The 18,898-nt window shown below is 42.2% G+C and overlaps 1 protein-coding gene across 14 annotated transcripts in view; it reads left to right on the forward strand.

Annotated features, from left to right (window-relative positions):
- Positions 1 to 18,898, forward strand: part of Rbp6 (RNA-binding protein 6) — a 748,813-nt gene that overhangs the window by 417,409 nt on the left and 312,506 nt on the right. For all 14 annotated transcript variants that reach the window (XR_015294477.1, XR_015294475.1, XM_086915315.1 and 11 more), the window contains one exon: positions 18,064 to 18,148. Coding sequence is in view for 12 of the 14 variants with exons in the window: in XM_086915315.1 (XP_086771441.1) it covers positions 18,064 to 18,148 (85 nt within the window). In the remaining 2 variants the exon portion in view is untranslated. The remainder of the gene's footprint in view (positions 1 to 18,063; positions 18,149 to 18,898) is intronic.

Raw genomic sequence — 18,898 nt, forward strand, 5'->3', positions numbered from 1 at the left:
CCCGCTATTTGCGCCTGAACCGGATGATCCCGCGTGGCAAAAACCACGTTCCTTTTTTTTCAATGTTAATATTTATTGTTTTATTTATCGTAAAGGCGAAACGGTTATAAAAAGAAGAAGGAGGAAAGAAAAGAAAAGAATATAATTACATCAAAAAAATATAGTAAAGTAGTGGTTAAGTTAAGATAGAGAAATGTCTGACGAATCTAAACGATATACAATTCTTAAAAATCGTTCTTTCACAACAACTCTCCCCGCCTCCTCTCGTCTGAAAGGAGAGGAACGATGTGATAGACCGTTCAGCCTTCATTTTCGCCCCTATTGTAGCCCGTAATGCCGCTTTAAGCGACGCATAAGTGCCCCTGTGCCACGCTTAAGGAATCTCGCGGGTACAACAGATGTCTTTCTCGTTCTTCCATCGCCGTGCACGATGCGCGACAGGCCGGGACGCCCTTTCTTCGGCGCTTAATTTACTGTTAATTTACTGTTGTAACAAAAAAAAAACCTGTTATCACCTGTTATAGTCACAACATCATCGCATTATTTTTTTCTACGATGATCAAGCGGAACGGTTTGAAATCGAAACCCGTATCGTCACGTACAGCTTCTCCTAGTAATAAACTGGCCATCCCGTTCGAGGAAGAAGAATGATCTAACCGCCCTTTTCACATTTGACGTGTTTTCAGCGGAGAGGGGGAGGGATGGACGCCGATTTACATCGTGAAACATTTTTTCCATATAGGGTATCTTCTTCGCCTCGATCCACCCTGTTAGACTCTTTTCAGATGTTTGGAGAAATATGAAAAATTCGCGGATGGGGAGGACACGGAGGATCAAAAGGCAACAAAGTCGAGCTCGTGTTTTTCGTCGAACCCTCCTCGTTTTGAAGAATGTTTGGAGTATTGGAAGGGTCTGTGAGTTTGTCCCGCTTCGTTGATTCTAGGGAGGGAGAGGTGGATCGAGAGATGGTGTTGATGTGCGATCATGTTCACTGATACGTTCTAGCTCACGATATAAATACGTAACTACGATGTCTGGGATTTCTTGCTAAACAATTTCGAAATTTATTATTACAAAACTTGGAAGCAGAGAGAGAAAGAGAAAGAGAATACTTTGTGTATGTTTGTTGTACAAGTAGAACGAAATATGATTGAAGAACTTGTTTTTATATAAAATAATTTAAAACTCGCTGGTTTTTTAAGCTATTCACGAGATAAAAGTTGCGTTAACCAGACAGGATAAAATGTTCTCCAACATTTTAACGGTATTTAACGAGTATCTTTCGCTTCTTTTGCACGTCATAAATCTCAGTCTTGAAAAATCTACATTTATACCTTTATACCACACGCATCGCGTACTACTTACTAGTAAACTTTTCCACCATTTCACGTGGTGGTTCCGTGTTTGGAAATTTCCCCGTTATTATTATTATTCCGCGCTGTGGAACCAGTTACAACCAGGCAAACACGTCGTATTTCGCTCGCGCTGCAACCACCCGCGGCAGTACGTTCTTATTTGTCAAAATTATAACGCAGCTTCCATCATTTACGAGGGCAAAGACACATCGAGACGGGAGACACATCGCCTCGGTTTATGTATTCGCCGAGACGACCTTTCCATCCCCGCATAAACTTATATTATAAACAATAAAATGCAAATGGAACGCCTCCACACTCGGAGTTGCCACGTCGCGTCTTTCATTCTGATTTCTGACGCGCCACTTCCAAACGATTTTCGGCAATCGAGCGAAACGATATGACTAAACCCCGAAATGAAGAAGAATCCAACTATTTCGCGGTAAATTAATTAAAGAATAAACCGGCCGTAGAAATATCCGCCGTAGAGACCGTGGAAACTCGGCGATTTTTACCCTTTGGTCGGCAAATCTCGATTACGCGGCTGCCTCCAGAAACGGTGCAATTTAGTTGGGTACCAATCGGGCGAACGAACTCGTGGAGAGGAAAGGAGGAGACCAGAGAGGGAAAATGAGAAAGCAAAGCGGACGAAGAAAGGGATCCAGCGGTATAAGGATCTTAATTAAAAAATGACTCAAAGCTTAACTTTCAAGGTTTGGGGGTAAGTTTATCGCGTTTGCTCAGCGAGCCGAGGGATTCGTTCGAGGAGAACCACTGCTCCACACGTGTGCCTCCTACCCCATTCTCCTATTCATACGTAGATGCAGGTGCTTGCCACGCGAGGCTGATTAACAACATGCCGTTACTACCACCATCACCACTACGTGTCGCGGCAGCTCCGCGTGAATTATTGCAAATTACCCCCCCGTTGCACGCTGTAATTGGGTTTTTCTTCCTATTCTATTTTCCCTTCTTTTCTTCTCGCGGATTAAGCGGACGAGTGTAACGAGAACTTAACGATCGTAAACAGTTTTTATCCCGAAGATAATTCTGACTCAGCGGTAAATTGGAAGAAAAAAAAGTGGCGCGAGGGATGAAAGGGAGTCACTTTTCGACTCGATTTCGAAGGGAAGGAGGCAAGAGGATTGTTCCAAAGCTTTTTTTCCACCTTGAAAGGGAAAAGCGAGCGCCTTCTTTTTGAAATTTTCAACGAAACTGTTCGCGACAGAGCACGTTGTTCATTGAGCAATTCATTTGGAAATTGTAATGTCGATGTTTAATGTTCGATTTAAAAACGGGAAGTTGTAATTTATTTTATCGCGCAATTGCAGAAAATTGTTGTTATTCGTTAGAGAAGACTCAGTCACGTTATTGTCACGTGTCGCGCGAATGTTTTCCTCTTAAAAAGAACTCTGCGTGTATCTCTCCCAATAGAGCGGTGCATCCTGCGGATGTCCCCCCAGGCAGGAAAAGTTTGCCACGATATATGAACGCGGCCTCCGTTCGATCCTTTGCACGATCCATTTTCAATGAAAGTTTGCGGAATATCGAGCTCCATCTCCTAATCCATTTCTTATTTTTCACGTTCCCTTTTACAATCGTACACTTTTATTCGATCCAATTTTTCCAATTTTTATCAATTAACACGCGCAGTTGTATCGATTTTTCTAATCCATAAATATATATATATATATATATATAAATAAACTTACACTCGTGATGAATAATTTAAAAATAATTTTTAAATTAGTTACACGGAACGTTTCTTTGTCAAAGTTTCAAACTTTCCTTTCCCCCCTGCAAAATCGTATCAAAGGATATTAATATTAAAATTTAATAGTAAAATTTAGCACGGCATTGGATTATATCGTGCTCGCTCACGAAAGAATTTTAATAAATTCTCAACGAGAATGTGAAAAGACGGGGAGTTATATCGTTTATCGGTTGCGTATCAATATTCGCGAGGAAACGAAGCGCCACAAGGTAAGGGAATAAGCCCGAAATCATCGAGCCAAAAGAAATAACATTAACTTTTCTTTTTCCCCGTGCGTGCGTGCAGCCTCGCCTTTATGACGACTCTTTTTTTTCGTACACTTTCGTTTCATCGCGTTTCCTGGAACGACGAAGGGCGATATGCGAGGCCGTTATTCACGGTTTATGAATATCGTCCAGGGTGACAAGGGATGGATGAAAATCTCATTTTTCTCAAATCGACCGAATCTAGTTCCAATCCAACATCTTATAGCACGCGGGAGTCTCGTAAATGCGTCTACATTATGACTTTTTTTTTACGAGATTAGATCGGCCGATGCTTTCGCAAGTTCTTTTTGCAGTTTGCTTTTTATTCGAGCATAATATAATTTGATTTCATTCGATGAGAGATAAATTTTGGACGCTGTAGAAGTAGAAAAAATGATATTGGAATCCCTGGGTTATTGAATTTGGATAAAAGAGACTTCATCTTTCAATTAGGTTTTCTTTTTTCTTTTTTTTTCTTTTTTTTTTTTTAGATTCATCTATATCGCGTATATCGTAATATTTTCAAATTAATTGCAATTTTGGAGAAAATTTATTTAATATTTTTCGCATTACCGGTGATGTGGATACGTATTATTTTAAACCGTCGAATAAAACGATATTAAAATAAATTGAAAAATGGCGTAACAATGGTTAACTAAAATTAAATATCTTGGATGGGAAAATGGAAAAAATAAAATACTTTCAAAAATATGAAATATAAATACAGTTTCGCTTACGCGAAATTTTGTAAAACAATTGAACACATCAATACCCATATCGCAATAAAATATAACTCGGATAATTGAATAAAATTAAACCAAATAAAACCTTTGAGAGCAATTTAATCGATCATTCGGCCAAAAGTTTCCCTAATTCATCTTTCAAATTGGTCAATTCGTTTATTTATCTCTTTCCTCTAATATAAATCCGATACGTTCATTTATTTACGTATCATTCATTATTTCACTAAATCGAATAATTGTTAGATCGCGAATTTCTATATCGAATCATCGTATCACATATCATACATTTTCAATATCGTTCTATTTTAAGAAAAAACAAAGTAGTTCATAACATAGACTTACTTTCAAGGATTCAAAAATCCTTTCTTCTCCTTCGTATCATTTTCTCATGATCCGAGTTCTTCCACAATGAATCCTTCTTTCCGCCTACAATTTTCCCCAATACTTGAAAAATAAATACAAGCTAACGTTTAACGCGCCCACTTGGCGACCTGTACGCACCGTGCTCAACAAAAGAGGACCGGGTTCAGGCAGATAAAACAGTCGAAATTGTTGCCTTCAGTATTCGCGTTCCTTTTTAAAAGAAGAAGAAAAGAAGAAGAAGAAGAAGGAAAGGGAATATGGCCGTCTCAGAATTGCGAGTAGTCGAGCGTGCCGCTCTCCCAAGTATGCGCTAATGCAGCTCGTAGCTCTTGCGGGAGTTTGCTACAGTTTCCGCCGTCCTCCGTTTCCGGTGACAGAAAGCCGCGCTCCTTATCCGAATCTATGCGAGCATTTATGCCTCACGGCCTGAGCAGCGTTCGAGAATCTGAAAATTGCATTCCTGGCATCCTGCACGATTTTCCATCGGCCGGTTAAGCGCCGTGTGGAACACCTCCAATTGCGGAGGGTTAGCCTAACTCACTCTCCTCCCCTTTGCCTTCCAGGATGAATCACGTTGTCGACTCTTATGACCCTCTTATGCTTTTGCCATTTCGAAAACTGGGGCAAGTTGCAACGCGAGCGAGCGAGAGAGAGAGAGAGACTACCCAAACTGTTTTATGAATCAAAATGGCGGCGAATGGGGATGAATGGAGAATGTTAGATCGTGGTGTGTTCGATTTGACGATTATCCGCAGTTGGATGGTATTCGACAGTTCGTGGTGGAAGGATTGTAAAATTCTACAAAGCAGTAATATCATAGTTGAGCAATTTCTATTTTTTTCATTAAATTCAGAAAAATCTGTGCTTCGACGAATCGAGACGGAAACGCGAGGATCGAAGGAGTTGGATTGCAAAATGGCAAGCCGCAGCAATGTAGGATTATTGTACGTACAAGAGATTTACCGCCTGTGGCCCTTTTGCTCAGCCAAAGGGCGGCCGAGGTCGCTATGGTAACAGACAGGCGGAAGCCAGAGCCTACCCTTCCATTTTCCTGGATGCAAGCACCCGACGTCTCGCTCTCTTGCGTCAAGTGATTCTCTTGCACCGTTCTGCAACTTCTCCTCTTCCTCCTCCTCTTCTTTTTTATTTTCTTTCTTTCTTTTTTTTTTTTGTTCTTCTTTCGCCCTGTCTCCAGCCCGTCTCGTATTCTTTTCGCTCCTCTCCCCCTCTTCTCAAACTCGCGCGTCGCCACGAATCTTCCACCCCTCCTTCTTCGAGGCTCGAGCTCCATTATCAATTCTTTTTATAAGCGGAACGGTCGAGAGTTTCGAGAGAATGGACCAAGGAGAAATTCGTCGAGGATCTCGGCGCGGCGGTGATGGTGAAATTCGTCTGTCAGAGGGGAATGGCATTGACCGATATAACGAGGATACAGGGGTTGAAATATTTGCAGATCCGCTTGAATGGTCACGTCGAATCGGGATCGCGGAGAGTAAAAGAATCCTTCAAGTTGATATATGGAATATTAAAACACCGATGCTGGATATTTTGGAAGATGGAGAGATGAGCCGAATTCTCGAATGCTCGTGCGAGGAGGTCATGAAATAAACATTCTTCTACTTTTTCCCTCGAATCTTCAACGATCCCTTCTCATCAGCCTGAAACAAAATTTTCTTGACCGATTTCGCGTCACACCATCGTCGTTAAAAATCGAATTACCCGACGAAATTTCAACGCGCACGATCCCAAAGATTCGAGAATTTCTCTCGAATTAATCGAAGTCTGTTCTCGATCCTTTGTCACGAACGAGGCGTTCGAATCACGCCATTAATCAGCTCGCATTACGGCGGCGCGTCGCCGGATCAAGGGTGGGGGCCGTGTCACATCGGGGCACGTTTCTCGCGAGAGGAGATCAAAGTGGTGTGGTGCGAGGGTTGGTCGGATTCTCGAAATCGCGGAGAGTGGCTACTTCGTGTCTGCTCGAGGCTTGAAGAGGGTGCCGCGAAGGGGGAAGAAAGGCGGTGGGTGAGGATGGAACGAACGATCCGTCCACTCGACCGTACTCCTCCTGGGAACCTTCTCAATCCTTCGCCTCCACTCGAGCGTGCGGGAATCAAATTGCGATCCTTCGCGACGCACACGAAAAGAAAACGGATCCGAATTTCGTCTCGTTTCAGGCAATCGGCGGCAATCCGCTTCGCGATTTTAACTGGTCGCGGTCGGAAAACACTCGAGCCCCCCGAAGTTATTTCACGAAAAATTTACAATAATCACTCGGCAAGACGCACAACGAATATTCAACAGCGCATCAACAGGTGGTCATCCGCCGGTTTTTTTTTCTCCCTCCTCTCCTCCCCTTTCTCCTCACGCGTCTCACGGATTTGAGCAGATTCTGGAAATCTTGCAACGAGTTCGATTCGCGCGAGACCCGTCGTCGGTTTGGATTATTTTTACATGCACGGATGGTTTTTTTCGCTCCACTTTTTGGACATGCACGAATGATAATTTTAACAGGATGAAATTAAACGTAGTTTCACGAAATTTATGTTTCCAACAAGAAAAGGAGAGGAATGTAAATGGAAGAATGCATTTCGTTGAAAATGAAATTTATACGAGAGATCTTTTCCCTCATTCGTAAATTCGAAAGGAATCTTATGTAAAAAAAAAAGAAAATTTTTTTAAATATTTTAAACAATTCGATCATTCCTCTTCTCGAGAACAGAATCCAGAGCTATCAAAGTGAAGGATAAATATCTCTACTACTCGTGAAAAATAATTGTCAATCCTGTCGGAAAGCAACCATTCCCTCTTCACAAAGGTATCGCCCCTCGAACGAGGGATGAAACTCATAAACTGGGAGAAACGAAAGAATTCCCGTCGATACCCCCACGGTTCAGAGGTACGCGCAAAACGTTTGATCCTGCCCGATCGCATCGATGTGTCCTGCGGAGAAAAAATATTGAAGCGAGGATGCGAGAAAGCGCCGAGTCAGGATCACGCGGCTATCGAGTTATTTCAGCGGCGAGATAAGCGTTATCCGAGCCGACCATCCCCTGCGGCTATGAATATTAACGAATTCCGGCGTACCGGGACGGACAAGACTTGAAAGGGATCGACTGGACTACGGTTGGTGTGTGCGTGACAATCCGGGAATGAAATTAATTTTCCACCCCCAAGACGTATTGCTGTAATGCTTCATCCCCGGGGATAAATTATTTATCGGGAGTCGTGCGAATAGAGTCGAGGAGAAATAAGAGAAAAATCTCCTCTTTCTCTCTCTCTTTTTTTTTAATTCTTTTTTTTTAATTCTTCTTGTTAATAAAATAGATTGCCTAAATTCTCGACCCCTTAACGATTATTACTCGTGTTAACTTAAGGGATCGAGTAATTTTCTTCTTTTAATGATGATGAGATTTCTTGCCACATCTCGATCGATTTAAGTGACGTTTAAAGACGTTTATTTGTTAAGTTAGATTCAATAAAAAATTGCGTAGTTAACGATATTAATTAACGACTTAATTTGACTTCACGTTGGAAAATGTATAATAAAAATGTAAAAATACAAAATTGCACGAATCGTACAAATTATTTTCTCAAAGTAGCATAAGCTTACAACATTTCTGGGAGCGCGTCTTCTGTTCCAGAAAAGAAGAATTCCTCTCGAATCGTCGAATTCGATTTCGATATTTAATCGTGAACGAATGGTTTTCCGCAAGTCGAGTTTTTCGCAAATCGTATTCGAGATTCGCCGGCTCAAGAAGTTTGCCGGCAAATCGGATAGAGGAGAGGGAAAATGGAGCTAGAGGTACGTGGAGGAACGTGGAGGAAGGGAGACAGGAGGAGCGGGTTTCTCTACTCGTAGCGGCTCGTTCTGCGCTCTGTGTCGGGCAGCGGCCAATTATTCCGCCGCTAATTGAGTTACGTCGCGGCCTAAATGCCCGATGAATATTCATATCCTCGCCCGTGCTATCCCGCGCGCATTCCACTCCCTCCCCCACAACGCACACCCCCCCCCCTCCCTCCCTCCCGCCACTTTCGCTCGGTCGCCGCCCAAGGCAAGAAAAAGTTGTCGCGAGTTAAAAATGTAATGAAATTAGAAAATTACGTCTGCTCATCATTCCGAGCGAACGCTACGAATTTCCGTTTTCGTTTCTTTCCACCCCTTTTCGCGCTCTAACTTCGTTTCGCGCTCTAACCCCCTCGTTTTCCTTCGAGGAGAGACGAATTTTTCCCCAATTTTTCCTCCAGATCTTTGCGCGCGATTTTTACAAAAGAAATGTAAAATACACTGCGTGAAACAATTAAATTGTTTCGCTTACTCTGACGGATCTGAAATATATATATATCGTTGAATTTACATAAGAATGTGTAATTCACATATAAAATTAAAGGAATAGAGTTATCGGTTTTTCGTTAATCAATTCGACTAATACTTATCTCGAGGCAGTTAACAAGTGTTGTTTCAAGATTTCGTTCGAGTATGATCCATCCTCGCAATATTCAATGAACGCATACAGGCCAATGTTGAACCAAGTTCGACAAAACAACACATTTAAAGATCTCTCTCCATCAAACTCGCGTCTCGAGTTCAGAATCTGCAGACGATATCTTCCACCAACTCTCTCCAACCTCCAATCTTAAACGTCGTCATCCAATCTTCCACGTCTCCCGCAAACCAGCCACCCTTCATAGTTTCAACCAATCCTCCCAAGAATAAGTTCCCCTCGATTCCGCCCTCGCTCTTTTTCTTTCCTTCTTTCTTTCTTTCTTTCTTTCTCTCCATCTCTCTCCCCCCCCCCTCCCAGATGCTTAATTACACGTCGAACAGGGACGGATCGCAGGCGGGAGAATATTTCGCGAAATATTATAACGCGGAGGGGGCGATTATGCATGCGGGGGCCATAATTTGGTCGTTAGAGCGTCGAAGCTCGGTCGTTATCGCGGGGATGGAAGGGGGAACGGGATCAGCCAGATTTTCTTCCCCCTCCCCCACCCTTTCCCTCTCTCGTTTTTCCGCCTCTTGCTTGCCCCTTCTTCCTCTTTTTCTTACACCCTACCCCGGCCTGCAGCGGACGGACGAGGTGACTTAGAGGGATTGCAATTTGCATAATGCAATTCAACGGGATCCCGTTTCAAGGAAAAGTCAAGAAGAACAGGGCAATTACAATGAAACTCCATGGGACGGCGGTGGCTTTCACGGTCTTGCTACCGACCACCTAGACGATGTCGACTTTATAAATATTCAGCCGGTCATTAAGGCGAGCACGGTGGAAGACAGGGGACGGGGAGGGGGGGGGGGAGTGGTGTGGTGGTTGGAAGCGGTCAGGGATACCGCCTGAATCTGAGACGAAGAAGAAGAGGAAGAAGAAGAAGAAGAAGAAGAAGAAAAGAAGTGGGAAAGAGTGTATAAAAGCGGTGCAAGCTCGACGGTGTCGGGGTAGGAGGGAGGGCGTTATTACGCGCTCTCGCGGTTTTCTTGTAATTCGATTCAAAATGTCGGCCCGATAATAGCCTCTATATTGCCTCCGGTATTGCGGTGCTTGGAAAATACACGTGTGTTATTATATGGGTCGCTTTTTAAATTGTACAAACGGTGATGAGAGTTGGGGATATTAGCTTCGCGATATTTTTATTAATTTGCTCGAGTCGTATATTTCTTTTTTTCTTTCTTTCTTTTTTTGGAAAGATAAGGAGAAAAACGGGGAAAATTAACTTTATGCTTAATGACGGGGTTGAGAATAGTTCTTCGTCGTTTGAATTAAATGGAATATTTTTTTTTTTTTATAAATGTACGACTATTAAATTTTATTTCCTACATCCATTTCGAAGAAGTCGTACTCAAACTCCAAACTAATCGTGTTATAAATGTAATATTCAATATTCGATTCTTGTTAATGGAATCGGTGGAGAAAGTTTAATTAAATTTTTAATTCGCTGATAACAACGTCCGGACTTCCCGTTAAGGGGGTAACCGAGAAAGACAAAGGAGTTTTAATTAAGGAAAAAATTCCGTGTAATTAACACATAACCGTATCTTTCCGTTCCTCCTTAACTTTTCAACGCCCTTCCAACCCTTCCTTCTTATCCTTCCTTTCAAAAATCATCTTCCAACAAATTCCAACCATCCCGTCGTCCACTGCAATTCCAATTGCAACTCGATTCGCGCCCGAAAAAGAAAGAAAGAAAAAGGGACGTATCGTTCTCGAGGAAATGGCTCGCGTGGCCACTCGTATCGGGGGTCGAAAATCTTGCAGACACCGTGGAAAGTCCACGAGGCGAGGAAATCCCGTCAGTAAATCGAAAACAGAGAGGGAGAAGATCGACGAAAGGATCGAAGGACTGGTGGCACACGGGGTGGGTGATTGTCTTCGCCTTGGAAAGAGAAAAGCGGATTAAGGCGGTTGGTTAAAGAGCAGTTACCATATAGTTGAGCAACGAAGCAACGAGCTAAGGCGAGAGGAGAGAGAGAGGGAGTGAGGAGAAGGAGTGGAAAAGGAGATGGTTTCTTGAATCGTGGAAGCTACGTGAAGTTACTCCTACTCTCCCTGGCTACGTCCATAACTAGCTTCAGCTCCGAGGCAAGGAAGGTAGAGCCCTCCTCGAATAGGTATATGGCTGCCGCCTTCGTTCCACCGCTACCACGGTTACTGCAATAGTAGAAACTGTCGAGTTAAGTAACTGCCGGTACTTACAGTAACTTCGCGCGCAATGAAACCGCCTACATAAATACACCTAATACACTTGCCTCCTTTCTCTTGCTCGACCCACCCTCCACTCTCTCTCTCTCTTACCTATCCAGTCGTGTTCGTTCGTAACGTGCATGATATACCCTATCCACCCACGTCGCGGTAAATTTCTTCGTTGCTCGAGCTCATTTCTTTGTGTATTCATATTTATCGCGATATTTGTCGATCAATTATCCTTGTTATTCTGTGTGTTATTCTATTCGTTTCTTCTCGAACGTGTGTGTGTGTGTGAATTCGTCGATAGATCGAATTGTAGAAGGGAATTGTAGGAGATTCGAATATGTTAATTATAATATAGTTGAAAGATGATTTATCGAATTTACTTTCTTCTCTAAATGGGAATTGAACGCGAAGAAAAATTGTAGGAGTAGCGTATAAATCACTGGAGGGTTATAATTTTAGTTCGTCGAGTTAATAAGGTATCAGGCTTGAGATTAAAACTTTTAAGAACTCCAATGTAAAGAATTCGAGCTTGGCGTGATTCGAGGATTGTACGGAAGTTAACCATGTTCGAATGTTTCTCTATTAATTCAGAGCTCGACGTTCCACTGAATCTTCGGCCGAATGTTCTGTTCAAAAGTTTCGGTAATTCCCATTCTAAAACTAATCTTCTAACTCCGAAAGAAGTGGAGGGTATAGGTACAAATAGCGATGCGAGAACACCAATAAGGATCGGGAGGAAAGGAGAGGATAGTTTCTTTTGCCTTGGAATTAAGGTCGTGTGCAATATCTTCACATTGTAGAGAAGAAAGTAGGAAATTTCACAGTTCAACTCTGTTTGAATTTCATCGTTTGTTACGAGCCGGATTATAATCCTTACGTTATTATAAATCCGGGAACAATTTTACTTCGATGAATAAATTTTTATTCTCAATTTATATTATAATTTTTTTTTTTCTACTTGTCAAGATGGATGAGGAGGATATCCCGTTGGAGAAACGGATTTTTTTTATTCTAATAATGGCTGCATCAAACTGCGCGACGAGTACTCGAAGATTAAAAAGTGTCTACAAAACCATCCCTCCGCGCGAAGATTCTCTCCATTCACATTTAGCGAACTTAAAGTAAAATTCCTTTTCTTAGCCTATAATTTTTCCTGTCGCTTCAGACCTCGTTATCTCTGACAAAGACTCCATTCGACTAAAGGTGATAAAAAATCTCATTATCTCAGCGTAAAGATTACTCTGCAGATTTATTATGACGTTATCCTTCTATCGTACTACGCTGTACTTGTCGTTCATTTTCCTCGCTGTAACGCAGGAAACATCCGCCGTCTCCTTCGTTTAAACTGATCAAATTAAAATTCTATCGATCATAAATTTATTACAGGTTACGATTAAATTATCTTTTATTCTCTCGTACAAAAACATATCAATTCGAAAACGATTCTCCTCTCGTGACGAGACGTTAATGAAAATATTCCAACGTTTGCATTCTTTCCAATTAATTTTATATAAAAAAAAAAAAACAATTTTATACAAATTTCCAATTCTCTTGATTTTGCATCAAAATCATTAACCTGTATCGATCTTATTTTTTCTCTCTCTCAAACAACGACTCTAAAAAGGATAATTCCGGATAAAGTGAAACAATCCATAAACCATCTTAAAACGATGACACTTAGTCGTTAAACTTTCCACCTTCACTTTGACGGACATTATCTCATCCATCCTCCGAGGTCGGCTCCCGTCGAGTCCAAATAAAATACCTCTTTAACCTTACCCATTACTTTGTAACTCGCTTCGCGGTTTCCCTCCCTTCGATCGGTGCCGTCCACTTGCACGTAAATTATCCTCCTCGAGAGAATGACTTTTTCGCGTAAAATAATAAAAGGATCAACCGATGGATAATCCATAAATCCTTTACAGATTATCTCCCGTATTAACGCTTGAGGCAAGATTCAGAATTATAACGCTCGCTTCCCTTCCATCTTTCCTCCTCTCCAAAGAATCTCTCTCCGAGTCTTGAGTCTTCATCGACGAAGAAATCGGGCGGGAATCGGAAGAGAATTTCTCGTCCTTTTTTGATGCGTCGTTTATCATCGTCTTGAACGATTCGCGTCCACCGCGTTAACATTCGGATAAACGCGGCTTTACCCGATCTCACCAGCTCCAGATTCTCCTTCGCCTCATCCATCTCGGCTGGCCTTACACAGCGGAGAGAGAGAGAGAGAGAGAGAGGAGAAGTTCTTTCTTCTCCGCGGCGTGGAGAGCGCGTGACAAACAAATGCACCGCGTCAGCCCTGCGTGACACTCTTCTGCGTGGCTGGGTTGCCTCGAAAAAGGGAGAGAGAGAGAGAGAACGAAGCAGGAGAGGATGGTTAAGGAGGAGAGGCAAGCCGAGGGCCAGACGACGAGGAGGGAGGATGAGAAGCGGGAGGATCGTAGAAGCCGTGCTCAAGTAGACAAGAGACACGTCATCCGCCATCCTTCTACTCAGCCTTTTATAGATTATTCACGTACAATGGTCGAGTGACAAGCGAAGGACCACGACGCTCGATGGATCTGCGCCCCCTTACTTCTTTTTTTTCATTCTACCCACTAAGGAAAATCGCGATTTACTTTTTGTCTCGCGTAGAGTGGCTGGCGATCCGAAGCGACGCGTCGGGGAAAACAATGAAACAACGATCGATTTCTCTTTCTTCGGTGATATCTTGGTAATTTTATTATGGTAGTTGATATGGTCGTAAGCTTTGTCGTGCAATTTATTTAAAAAAAAAGAAAACTTCAAATCGGTATAATTCCGAAAATAACGATTTTAAATCAACGAATGAGAAAAGATCGTAAGAACTTTGTTCTTTAAAATTCTTTTCATCTCAATTCCTGCGCCGTCCATGGACACTTCGAATTCTTATATTCTCCGCGAGTGATAAAAGGAAAAATCAGGTAGTTTCCTATATTCTCTACATCGAATTTGACTTAGGAAAAAAAAAAAAAACGTTTTCAATTTCTCCTCGTGTCTTTCACACGAGAAATTGTGAAGTCTTGACCGATTACAATCTCGTCTCTTTTTCGTTATGAAATTGTTGCTCTCGTTGTAACGCACGAAAAGATCAGTTTGCAATACGACGAGACACCAATACCGCATTCCGTCACGGTATCATCGTCACTTTACACAGAATCGAGGGAGGGAAACGGATGCGACGCGATATCAAATTATCGAGATCGATCGAATGTTCCGCCCGATGATATCGACGATTTCCGTTGCATCATCGTAAACACCGAAGTCCGCGGAATGAGCACGCATACGGGAGAAGGGAAACGTACATGTAAATACATGGCGGTGGCGGTCGGTGTTTTTTTTTTTTTTATTTTCTCCCCACTCCCTCCTCTTCCATCCCCCTTCCCCCGGTATCGTCGGTGTTTGGTGTTTTAATGTTGATTGGACGACTGCCGATTCAGCCTGCGTTCGTTTGCCACGATTGTTGTTTCCGCGGTCGAGCGGCCGAGAATTTTCAAAATTCTGCACCGCGCACATACACGTGGCCGGGAACACGTAGGCGGATAAATCGTCAGCAAAATTGCGAACGTGGATAGGTTTATTCCATTTCGAGGAGGGGTGTAATACGGTCCTCGAAAGGTACCGTGGTCCTCTTTCGAGGGGACAATGGGGGATCATAGTGATAATGCGGAGCGGAGGGGGAGGGCGCGGTTGTCGAGATACTTTATTTCACGTTTCATTGTAATTTTGATTATGCGTATGTGTGGCGCCGTTCGATTTTCAATTTTCCGTTGTGATCTCCGTGGTAGCGAGTAAGCAGAGAATCTGGATTTGAACGATATTTAAATAAATTTAATCATTGCTACGTTATTATTTCGCTACGGATAGTTGCTAAACGAATGTTAAATAATTTATAATTGTATTTAATACACGCGTAATAATAATGAGCCGTTATTTGCGTCGAACAGGATATAACGCAGCATTTATTTCGCTGACAAAATATAATCAATTTTGACAATTACATACTTCGATACGTTTCGAATATCCTCTCTCCTCTTCTTCTCCCCCCATGCCTCGAAATAACCCGTTTTATCACAGGAGATATTTATAATTCCGTTTAATTTTACCACCAAGAATTTATCTAACGATTCTAAATAAATCAAATTAATAATTTCTATCGTACACACCGTCACATTCTAGCGAAACAAAACCGTATGAATTGAAATCATCAATTTCAAACTGAATTTATTATATTACACACGGTATATACATCTCCTGGCAACTGTTTAATAATTTTTCACGCGATTTATTGTAATCGTAATGGAAAGATATACGGATTATCACGATTATATATTCCCGGCAATCATAATATTTCTACCTATTTTATCCCTTTAGGCATCTTTAACCTATAAATTTCATCTTTTCGCGAATCTACTTTATGCGTGTACGACTGGCGGCACAATAAATCCGTGAAAATTTAGAATACCTACACTCTGCTTCTCTGATAAATCGTTTTAACGAGGTCTGCTCTTGACTAGTGCAAATTTCACTACCACGCACGCCACACACACACACACACACACACATATATATATACTTTATTGCCGCTAATAGATTTATTGCTTGATAGGGGGACAGGTATACAATACATGTATATTGTTATTATAAGGAGGGATCTATAGTATAGCTATGAAGCTGTCATGTTGCAACTGCATGGTGAAGATACGTATATATATGTATGCGGTACAAGTCTAAGTAAACGCTTGAATATGGAAGCCAATTCGACTGTATTGTACACACACGAAAATTTTGATGGAGCAACATTTGCTTAAATAATCTCTTTAGTACGTCAACAGATTTTATGGGTTTATTTGGATTTCGAATGGAAATCATCCCCATTTGATAACGAATGACATTTTCGTTCAATGAGAAATTACGTATTCTAATTATCTGATGTATAGAATATCGAACGATATTTCGCCTGTCATGTACATAAAATTTCCTATTCGATCAAATTACTTACAATGGATACTTCTCTTATCATCAGACGAATAATTTACATTGGCATTGTAAATTGTCTCGTGTCTGAAACACAAGTCTACGTCTTAATCGAACGAAACGCAATCTCTGTTTCGTTTTCTTTCCAGAATTATCTAATTAATGTATAATGAGAAATCTTCTCACTTTCATCCACTATTCATTAAATTTCGACGCTACGGGCGATATAAAATTTCAAACTGGTTACGATTTAAATGAATGAAAACTAAAGATATATAACGATTCTAGCCCCGGCATGGAAAACTTTATTTCGAACGAGCCGCGTAAATCAAGTTGTATACAGGGCGGCCGCTTAAGCGTGACATTCAATTCCGCAAACAAGCCGGAGAATCTGCCAATTTCGGCAATTCACGATACCGTATCCCGTGGCTCGTAAATCCCTGTAAACGAGGTACAAAAATGGTCGAAGTTCACGCGACACCAGTTCCAACTTTGCCCCATTCGAGTGTCTCGTTCTATATCGCGTGTGTTAAAGGTAGCCACGTGCATTCGGTTACTGTTTCAGGAAGCCGGCTGGCCGCCGACGAAGACGCTCGGCAAAGGAGCTCGAAATAAGGAAATTGTATCCATCAAAAATTCAATCTGCTCGAGGGCTCCTTGAGGTGAAAAAAAAAAAGAAAAAGAATGAAAGAAAGAAAGAAAAAAAGAGAACGATACCGTTTCGTGGAATTCTCGAGACGCAGGATCAAAAGAAAGAAGAAACTAAATGATATTGGCCGCCAGAAAAGAAAGAAAAGAGATTAAACTGTCTTTAATTTCGCGCGAATATATTTCGTGATAAAAGTATAAGATCGATAGTGTTTCTCGTTAAATTAAATTGAATCCCGAGATTGAACACTCGAGATACAATTTCATCTAAAACTCCTGAAAAAAAAAAAAAAGAAAGAAAGAAAAAAAACTATATATAATCCACTTTCTCTACACGCAAATACATCAATCTTTCAGAACGGAATGCATCGACCATATTTTCATCACGATACGCGTCCCCGCAAAAGTTTCAATCCTTCTAAAACTCGTATATAAAAAAAAAAAAAAAGAAAAAAGAAAAAGAAAGAAAAAGAAAAAAAAAAGGAAGGAGGAAGCACGAAACGAAATTTACCACGGTGACAAACGACGACACTAGACGTCGAAAACAACGCTATATCCAATCTCGCCGCTATATCCCGCCTCCAAATTCTCCTCCTTTTCCTCCTCCTCCTCCTCTGGCGCGAGGAAAAACAGAAGAGCCGCGTGCGCCAGATTCTTAAAGGGAAGGAAAAGTATCCGCGGCGAGACGCAAGTTCGAATTGGCGCGTTCGCTTCCCGGAGCATGTGTGCCCCATAAATAACATGTAAATATTTTCAATAACTGCACACTCCAGCCCCCGGCATGAAAAATGCAAACCGCTTTCCCGTCGTTCTCTCGCGCCCCGTATGCCTCCTCCAATCCCGGCTACAAGCCACTCGAGATCGGCGACCACCATCCTCCACCATCCCCCTCGATACTCCTACGCCCTCCTCGGCAAACTATCTTTTAATATATCTGTATGTACACGGTGTCCCGCGCGAAATTTATGGCACCGGACGCCGCGCCGGCCGATATTTGTTTCATTCCAGAGTCGCAGCCCCCTCAACCCCTTCCTTGCTGCAGTCGTCTTGCGTGTCGCTTTGGGGGACGTAATAATTTCGAAGAATGAAAATGAAATAATTTTATTAACCTCTTGTTGCGTCGTGTAGGATGTATCATTTGGATTACGAAATAGATTGGATTCGATTCGTTTTCACAAATGTTTTCGCAAATCGTTGTGGAAAAGCGATCTACGCGAAATATCTAATCCGTGTTTCCTTCTCTGTTAACAGGGGCTTCGGATTCATCACGTTCGCAGATCCCGCGAGCGTGGACAAAGTGCTGGCACAGGGTAATCACGAGTTGGACGGCAAGAAAGTAAGTATTCGAAACTGTCGAAATTAACGAGAAACCAAGAACTTCTCGCGACGAAGCGTTTCTGTTAGAAATTCGTACCTCTGTAAACGTTTAGATCGAGCCTCGATGCGTACGAACATCTCCGTCCCGCTAAAATTTCCCGCTAATCGCTAATTCCGTCTAATTCGAAACAACGACAAGTCTAGACTTTTATCGTCGCCTGAAGCCAATTAGAAGAAGAACTGGTTGTATCACGCCGCTCTCGCGGCATAATTATCGAACGCATGGAAGTCGTTAAAAACGATCACGTCTTCGTGGTGGCGTTCCGTCGCGCGCTAATAGGGGATCGTTAGTTCGTCGTGCGATCAACGATCGCCTCGAGATCGTCTACTCGCTGTGAGACGCGCGTGTGCAATGAGCCACAAGGAGAGAGAAAGGTGGATAACGAGAAAGAGCGTCGATCGGCTCGAAAACATCGAGAAAAATCGCGCGAGATCGAACGCGCGTCGATGAAAGCAATTAACCACCGTGGATTTCTTGATCAAGATAATTGATACAGCACGATCCAAGTTAATTGATCGCGTTGATAGATAAATATTGGACCCGTGCCTCGATTCCCGCGCCCGTCATTTGTCTCGATTTCATGGCGCAAGAAATTGATTGGTTATTGGAACCACGTCCCAGCAAGCATCGAGAACGGGGCAAACAAATTTTGCTCGCTTCTCGATGGAAATTCGAAGAAAATACGGAGAAAATTTATTAAACGTTGGA

Source organism: Apis florea, unplaced genomic scaffold, assembly GCF_048593485.1.
Source record: "Apis florea isolate Af1SG1 unplaced genomic scaffold, ASM4859348v1 contig_3772_pilon, whole genome shotgun sequence".
Taxonomy (NCBI): domain Eukaryota; kingdom Metazoa; phylum Arthropoda; class Insecta; order Hymenoptera; family Apidae; genus Apis; species Apis florea.